Below are 8853 nucleotides of genomic sequence, written 5' to 3' on the forward strand. Positions count from 1 at the left end.
GGACTATGCATTTGAGCAGGTAGTGTTCTCCTGGCATCCACCAAACCCAGATTTGTCCATCCAACTGCCAGATGGTGAAGCGTGATTCATCACTCCAGAGAACCTGTTTCCACTGCTTCAGAGTCCAATAACAGGGAGCTTTACACCATTCCAGCCGACACTTGGCATTGCGCATGGTGATCTTAGGCTTATGTGCGACTGCTCGGCCATGGAAAGCCATTTCATGAAGCTCCCGACGAACAGTTCTTGTGCTGACATTGCTTACAGAGGCCGTTTGGAACTCGGTAGTGAGTGTTGCAACCGAGGACAGATGATTTTTACACGCTACGCACTTCAGCGGTTCCGTTCTGTGAGCTTGTGTGGCCTACCACTTTGCGGCTGAGCCATTGTTGCTCCTAGACATTTCCACTTCACAATAACAGCATTTACAGTTGACTGGGGCAGCTCTACTAGCAAGGCAGACATTTGACAAACTGACTATGACGGTGCCACGTTGAAAGTCACTGAGCTCTTCAGTACAGGCCATTCTACTGCCAATGTTTGTCTATGGAGATTGCATGGCTGTGTGCTTGATTTTATACACCTGTCAGCAACGGGTGTGGCTGAAATAGCCGAAGCCACTAATTTGAAGGTGTCTCCACATACTTTTGGCCATGTAATGTATATTAGTGCATGTAGGATTGCCTGGATGCCAGTCTGTTTCTGCTCCAGCCAACAGATTATGGTCTTGGCAAGAGATGTAGCATTGTTTAATTTATTCATGAACAACAGCTAAACTGGGCAGAAATTTGGAAAGAGAAGGCACTGATGTTTTATTGTAATATAGACAGCAAATATTGGATGATATGCATTCAGTGATGATAGTGTTACCATAGAATAGTCATATAGTGTGTATTTCTTTGTTCCCACAAACAGTATTCTGTAGTAAACTGTAGTACACTTAAGCAATAAGGCCCGATGGGGTGTGGCATATGGGCAATATACCACAGCTTTCAGCCAATCAGCATCCAGAGCCAAACTACCCGGTTTGTAATATAGAATACTATACTACACTTTAGTATCCCTCGATCATGTGTAGTGCTTACTGTAGAATGTTGTAGTATACTGTGGAAAACTATACTATACACTTTATGTAGTATCCCTCAACAGTGTAGTGCTTACTATAGAATTTTGTAGTACACTGTATTATACTACATTAAATACTACAGTATTATCCACAAAAAAAAACTGTAGTAAATACTACAGTAATGTCAGCTAAAACACAATGTTTTTAAACTATAGTAATACTACATTATTTAATTTGAATATGCTCCACCCATTCTCATCCTCCATACCTCAATGTGTGCCACCCACAAGTGAGAAACCTACATGCCAAGTATAGACCACATATTGTGTTCCCTACAGGTTATAGAAAAGAGCAGAAGCTCTGAACTATCCATTCAGTCCCCAGTCTTACAGGTTATGGGGGGGGAAAAAATCAAGGTTTCATCAAGGAGAAAGCCCCCACTTTTATGTCAAAGATAATAAAACAAAAAACACTATATAGTAAATACTACAGTAATATCTGCAAAAACACTGCAATAATTACTATAGTATATACTATAGTAATACTACAGTATTTATAGTATAATAAACTTTACTACAGTATACTACAGTCATGCCCACAAAAGCACTACAGTGAATACTATAGTATACTACAGTCATATCCAAAAACACTACAGTAAATATTACAGTATACTACAGGCATGTCTGCAAAAACACTACAGTGAATACTATACTACATAAATATAGTAATACTACAGTATTTAGAGCATAGTATATTATAGTATTTTTTCAAATGGGTTTCAGGCAGAGAAAATCAAAAAGAAGAGGAGTTCTGTGTTTGGAACACTTCACGTCGCCCACAGTTCATCACTGGATGAAGTGGACCACAAGATCCTAGAGGCCAAGTAGGATAACACACACACACATGCACGCACGCATTCACACAACAGACACACACATGCATAGACAAATACGCACTCTCACCCACATTGTATTTTCTCATATGTCTTTGTCCATGAGCTGAATTGATGTGAAAGACTTGGGGATTTACTAGCTATTGATTACTGATCGAGACGAGCAGGATCCCCACATATGTCGAAGTCTACCTAGGGTATCAATACCTATTACAATAACTTGTTGTCCATGCATTAGTGGTATAAGCACAAAAACCCAAGTGTAATGTCTGGATAAAGACAGTTGTTTACCTGTTACAGCCAGAAGAGGTTGGACCTCCAATCTGAACTGGGTGCCTCTTTAGATTTCTTCCTTCTAGGGAGTTTTTCCTTACCAATCAATGTGCTTCTGCTTTTGCTTGCTGTTTCGGGTCTAGGCCTGTTGGCTGTAAAAGCACTTTGTGATAACTACTGATATAAAGTGGGCTTTATAAATACATTTGATTTGATTGATTGATTGATTGTTCCAGGAAGTCCCTGTCGGAGGTGACGGCCTGCCTGAGGGAGCGTCTCCACCGCTGGCAGCAGATTGAGAAACTGTGTGGCTTCCCCCTGGTGCACAACTCTGGGCTGCCCAGCCTGACCGCCACCCTGTACTCCGACCACAGCTGGGTGGTCATGCCCCGCGTCGCCGTGCCCCCCTACCCCATCGCGGGCGGGGTGGACGACCTCGACGAGGACACGCCTCCAATCATTCCACAATTCACCTGTAAGTATAGAGGTTGTCACAGAAATGCAAATACTCCAGTTAGAGTTGTAAAGTGACTGAATGTGAGTGTATGATCACTTGTTACTCATTACATTTAACAAAAGTAACACGTTACTTTGCAATATTACTTTGTAGAGAGTAACACGTTATATTATATTATTACTTTCATGAAAAAAATATCAATCTCACCGTTTGTTTGACTGTCAGAGGGAGCAAGGCGATCACTAGTTCCTCCTTTCATCTGTGGCGCTGCTTTCCTGTGCTAGTCTACAAATGCTGCGCTATATACAGTTGAAGTCGGAAGTTTACATACACTTAGGTTGGAGTCATTAAAACTCGTTTTTCAACCATTCCACAAATTTCTTGTTAACAAACTATAGTTTTGGCAAGTCGGTTAGGACATCTACTTTGTGCATGACACAAGTAATTTTTCCAACAATTGTTTAAAGACAGATTATTTCACTTATAATTCACTGTATCACAATTCCAGTGGGTCAGAAGTTTACATGCACTAAGTTGACTGTGCCTTTAAACACCTTGGAAAATTCCAGAAAATTATGTCATGGCTTTAGAAGCTTCTGATAGGCTAATTGACATCATTTGAGTCAATTGGAGGTGTACCTGTGGATGTATTTCAAGGCCTCTTTGCTTGACATCATGGGAAAATCTAAAGAAATCAGCCAAGAAAAAAATTGTAGACCTCCACAAGTCTGGTTCATCCTTGGGAGCAATTTCCAAATACCTGAAGGTACCATGTTCATCTGTACAAACAATAGTATGCAAGTATAAACATCATGGGAACACGCAGCCGTCATACCGCTCAGGAAGGAGACGCGTTCTGTCTCCTAGAGATGAATGTACTTTGGTGCGAAAAGTGCAAATCAATCCCAGAACAACAGCAAAGGACCTTGTGAAGATGCTGGAGGAAACAGGTACAAAATTATCTCTATCCACAGTAAAATGAGTCCTTATCGACATAACCTGAAAGGCCGCTCAGCAAGGAAGAAGCCACTGCTCCAAAACCGCACATGGGGACAAAGATCGTACTTTTTGGAGAAATGTCCTCTGGTCTGATGAAACAAAAATAGAACTGTTTGGCCATAATGACCATCGTTATGTTTGGAGGAAAAAGGGTGGGCTTGCAAGCCAAAGAACACCATCCCAACTGTGAAGCACGGGGTGGCAGCATCATGCTGTGGGGGTGCTTTGCTGCAGAAGGGACTGGTGCACTTCACAAAATAGATGGCATCATGAGGAAGGAAAATTATGTGAATATATTGAAGCAACATCAAGACATCAGTCAGGAAGTTAAAGCTTGGTCGCAAATGGGTCTTCCAAATGGACAATGACCCCAAGCATATTCCAAAGTTGTGGCAAAATGGCTTAAGGACAACAAAGTCAAGGTATTGGAGTGGCCATCACAAAGCTCTGACCTCAATCCTATAGAACATTTGTGGGCAGAACTGAAAAAGCATGTGCGAGCAAGGAGGGCTACAAACCTTACTCAGTTACACCAGCTCTGTCAGGAGGAATGGGCCAAAATTCACCCAACTTATTGTGAGAAGCTTGTGGAAGGCTACCCGAAACGTTTGACCCAAGTTAAACAATTTAATATTAAAATACTAATTGAGTGTATGTAAACTTCTGACCCACTGGGAATGTTATGAAAGAAATACAATCTGAAATAAATCATTCTCTCTACTATTATTCTGACATTTCACATTCTTAAAATAAAGTGGTGATCCTAACTGACCTAAAACAGGGAATGTTTACTAGGATTAAATGTCAGGAATTGTGAAAAACTGAGTTTAAATGTATTTGGCTAAGGTGTATGTAAACTTCCAACTTCAACTGTATGGGCTGCTTCATTAGCTATATATACTGTAAGTCAAACATCTGTACAGATTTCCTATCTTTTCATGAAAAATATTTTCTCAAGCCGCCAGTTCTGGTTATAAACCGCAGGCACACGGTCCCATAGAGATGTATAGAGGGCACACTTGCCATTAGACGGAAGGCCCTCTATGGGATTTGCTATCACATAAATTATCAATAGCACAAATCATAGGTGCTCCCTCTATACATTTCTATGGACAGCAGCTGTCTTGACATTTCTCCAAACAGCCTTTCTCCGCTCGCTCGAGAACTAAATGAAGAAACAAGTTGAGATCGGATCATGGAAACATGGGCCCGGTAGAGATATGATTGTGAAAGTATTGCGCATTGTTTGATAAAGTAACTGTAATAATTTTTTTTTGAAAAAGTTACGTTACTTTACAGCGTTACTCATATACAGTAAGTAATCTGATTTATAAAGTGATGATGGTCAGTACAGCATGTGAGTGTACTTCGTCTGATTTTACCTCAACAACGCTAAAATAGATTTAAAATGTGTGTTTTAAGTTGTGTGTGTTCAGTCCAAGTACTATATGTATGACTATGGTTATGACCACATCTGGCAGTGTAACCTACATCCCGTCTCGCTGGTATTTCCCAGCAGCCTCTATAATGCGGCCCCCTCTGACGCGCAGCAGCAGCCTGTGTCGGTCCCGCCGGAGTCTCTACAGCACCCAGCAGCCTTCAATGATGTCTGCCGACCCTGACCTGCTCTCTATAGCCAGCCCACTCCTCTCCTACCACCCAGAGGGAGAAGAAGAACACATCCTCTTCATCGAGAGAAAGGGGTATGTTACATTTCACCACCTCTGCCCTCTTTTATACCGGATCAGTTTAGGGTAATTTATTTAGAATATAAGACTTTGAATGATGTTAGTTGTGTTGTAACATTTTCTATTTCTCTTACTATCTCTGTCTCGCTGCTCTCTTTCTCTGCTGTCTCTCTTCTCTCTCTCTCTCTCGCTCTCAGGGACAGGGACACTCAGGATACGTCATCAGACACAGACTCTCTCAACTCCTCCATGGGACGGAAACAGTCCTATACCAACCCCTGCATGCCGGGCCCAGAGACCCCCTACCGCAAGATCTCCCGCGAAGAGCTGATGATGCTGAGCCAGCAAGAGCCTCAGACTTACATCCGGGACTCACCCCCTCCTCAAGGGGGAGCCGCGTCCCCCACGACCCCCTCCTCGGCCAACCCCTCCCCTGCCCTGGAGCACCACTCACACTCCCACACGCACAAACACAAGGGCTCACCCGACCTCACCCGTGGCTCCATCCCAGAGTCCCACAGCATGTCCTTCGCCACCTCGACGGCGGGCAACAAGGCCGTATTCAACGGCATCCTGGAGAAGTCCTATAGCATGGGCCAGCTGCCCGCAGGCATGACGGGGGCAGGGGGGGTGGTGGTGGTGCACTACCCATCCCTCACCTCACTGGACAATGAGGGCAGGGGGGCAGGGGGAAAGGAGCATAAGCTACAGAGTACCTCCTCTCAGGACTCCTGTGACAACGGAGACAAGACCAAGAGGTCCTCGTCCAAGATCAAGAGCTTGTTCAAGAAGAAAAAGTAGTAGTACTCAGAGAGAGAGAGGGGGGACGGGACAAAAAAAGGATCAAGATTAAGTCATTTTAGCCTTAATAAAAAATGTACGTTGTCAACGGAACCCAAAACTATTTTTTTTGTTCCATTGTTCCTTCTTTCTCTTTTTCCTTTTTATTCTTCAAAGACAGAATGTAGCTTTGTCTGGGCGCCTCAATATAATGCCTTTTATTTCATTGTTTCTGCTCACTCATAGCCTCACAGATAAGCCTTCAAAAGTCACAGAAAGGTAAAAAAGTAAAGGGTCATGCCAGCTGCCATCGCCCAGGCAACCGTGAAAAGCATGAGCCTGCTTACTCACCGTCTTCTGGTACTTTTTTAGTTAAAGAACCAAAAAAGAAATGTCACGTGTTCTATCTGGGGGTTGAGGGGGTTTATATCGTGGGCTTGTACTTGACAAATTGCTTTTCAGAAAAAAAATACTACTAAAGTTTGTTGCACTACTGCTTTCCTGTTTTCTGGGGAAGGACCGCCGCTGTTCGCTGAGTAAATATTGATGTGTACAGTAGAGATGAGAATGATGTATGGGGAGAGGCATTGGAGATGCGACACATGGTAGCCTATTGCAGCCAAAATCGCTTGGAGCATTTTCCAATGTCTTTCGCTATGGATTATATGATATATATATATACATATATACACAGTTGAAGTCGGAAGTTTACATACACCTTTGCCAAATACATTTAAACTCAGTTTTCACAATTCCTGACATTTAATCCTAGTAACAATTCCCTGTTTTAGGTCAGTTAGGATCACCACTTTATTTTAAGAATGTGAAATGTCAGAATAATTGTAGAGAGAATTATTTATTTCAGCTTTTATTTCTTCAATCACATTCCCTGTGGGTCAGAAGTTTACATGCACTCAATTAGTATTTGGTAGCATTGCCTTTAAATTGTTTAACTTGGATCAAATGTTTCGGGAGGCCTTCCACAAGCTTCCCACAATAAGTTGGGTGAATTTTGGCCCATTCCTCCTGACAGAGCTGGTGTAACTGAGTCAGGTTTGTAGGCCTCCTTGCTCGCACATGCTTTTTCAGTTCTGCCCACAAATGTTCTATAGGATTGAGGTCAGGGCTTTGTGATGGCCACTCCAATACCTTGACTTTGTTGTCCTTAAGCCATTTTGCCACAACTTTGGAAGTATGCTTGGGGTCATTGTCCATTTGGAAGACCCATTTGCGACCAAGCTTTAACTTCCTGACTGATGTCTTGAGATGTTGCTTCAATATATCCACATAATGTTCCTTCCTCATGATGCCATCTATTTTGTGAAGTGCACCAGGCCCTCCTGCAGCAAAGCACCCCCACAGCATGATGCTGCCACCCCCATGCGTCACGGTTGGGATGGTTTTCTTCGGCTTGCAAGTCACCCCCTTTTCCTCCAAACATGATGGTCATTATGGCCAAACAGTTCTATTTTTGTTTCATCAGACCAGAGGACATTTCTCAAAAAACGATGATCTTTGTCCCCATTTGCAAACCGTAGTCTGGCTTTTTTATGGCGGTTTTGGAGCAGTGGCTTCTTCCTTGCTGAGCGGCCTTTCAATTTATGTCGATATAGGACTCGTTTTACTGTGGATATAGATACTTTTGTACCTGTTTCCTCCAGCATCTTCACAAGGTCCTTTGCTGTTGTTCTGGGATTGATTTGCACTTTTTGCACCAAAGTACGTTCATCTCTAGGAGACAGAACGCGTCTCCTTCCTGAGCGGTATGACAGCTGTGTGGTCCCATGGTGTTTATACTTGTGTACTATTGTTTGTACAAATGAACGTGGTACCTTCAGGCGTTTGGTAATTTGCCTCCAAGGATGAACCAGACTTGTGGAGGTCTACCATTTATTTTCTGAGGTCTTGACTGATGTCTTTAGATTTTCCCATGATGTCAAGCAAAGAAGCACTGAGTTTGAACGTAGGCCTTGAAATACATCCACAGGTACACCTCCAATTGACTCAAATAATGTCACTTAGCCTATCAGAAGCTTTTAAAGCTATGACATAATTTTCTGGAATTTTCCAAGCTGTTTAAAGGCAGAGTCAACTTAGTGTATGTAAACTTCTGACCCACTGGAATTGTGATACAGTGAATTATAAGTGAAATAATCTGTCTGTAAACAATTGTTGGAAAAATTACTTGTGTCATGCACAAAGTAACCGACTTGCCAAAACTATAGTTTGTTAACAAGAAATGTGTGGAATGGTTGAAAAACAAGTTTTAATGACTCCAACCTAAGTGTATGTACATTTCCGACTTCAAAAGTATATATATATACATATATACACACACACACACACACACACACATATACATACATACACTACCAGTCAAGAGTGTAGAATAATAGTGAAGAGACCAAAAAAAGTGTTAAACAAATCAAAATACATTTTATATTTGAGATTCTTCAAATAGCCACACTTTGCCTTGATGACAGCTTTGCACAAACTTGGCATTCTCTCAACCAGCTTCATGAGGTAGTCACCTGAAATGCATTTCAATTAACAGGTATGCCTTCTTAAAAGTGCATTTGTGGAATTTATTTCCTTCTTAATGCGTTTGAGCCAATCAGTTGTGTTGTGGTAAGAACAGCTCAAATAAGCAAAGAGAAACTACAGTCCATCATTACGTTAGGACATGAAGGTCAGTCAA

At 42.1% G+C, this 8853-nt stretch overlaps 1 protein-coding gene across 1 annotated transcript in view; it reads left to right on the plus strand.

Moving 5' to 3' along the window:
* The window catches only part of LOC311113111 (stromal interaction molecule 2-like), a gene marked incomplete at both ends in the record, with an annotated part of 99253 nt that extends 93077 nt beyond the window's left edge, over positions 1-6176 (plus strand). Inside the window, 4 exons of the mRNA XM_084156254.1 lie at positions 1849-1949; positions 2468-2706; positions 5204-5390; positions 5579-6176. Coding sequence (XP_084012380.1) covers positions 1849-1949; positions 2468-2706; positions 5204-5390; positions 5579-6176 — 1125 coding nt within the window. The remainder of the gene's footprint in view (positions 1-1848; positions 1950-2467; positions 2707-5203; positions 5391-5578) is intronic.
* Between the last annotated feature and the right edge of the window lie 2677 nt (positions 6177-8853).

This window comes from Coregonus lavaretus, assembly GCF_964263955.1.
Source record: "Coregonus lavaretus genome assembly, chromosome: 39".
In the NCBI taxonomy this organism is placed as follows: domain Eukaryota; kingdom Metazoa; phylum Chordata; class Actinopteri; order Salmoniformes; family Salmonidae; genus Coregonus; species Coregonus lavaretus.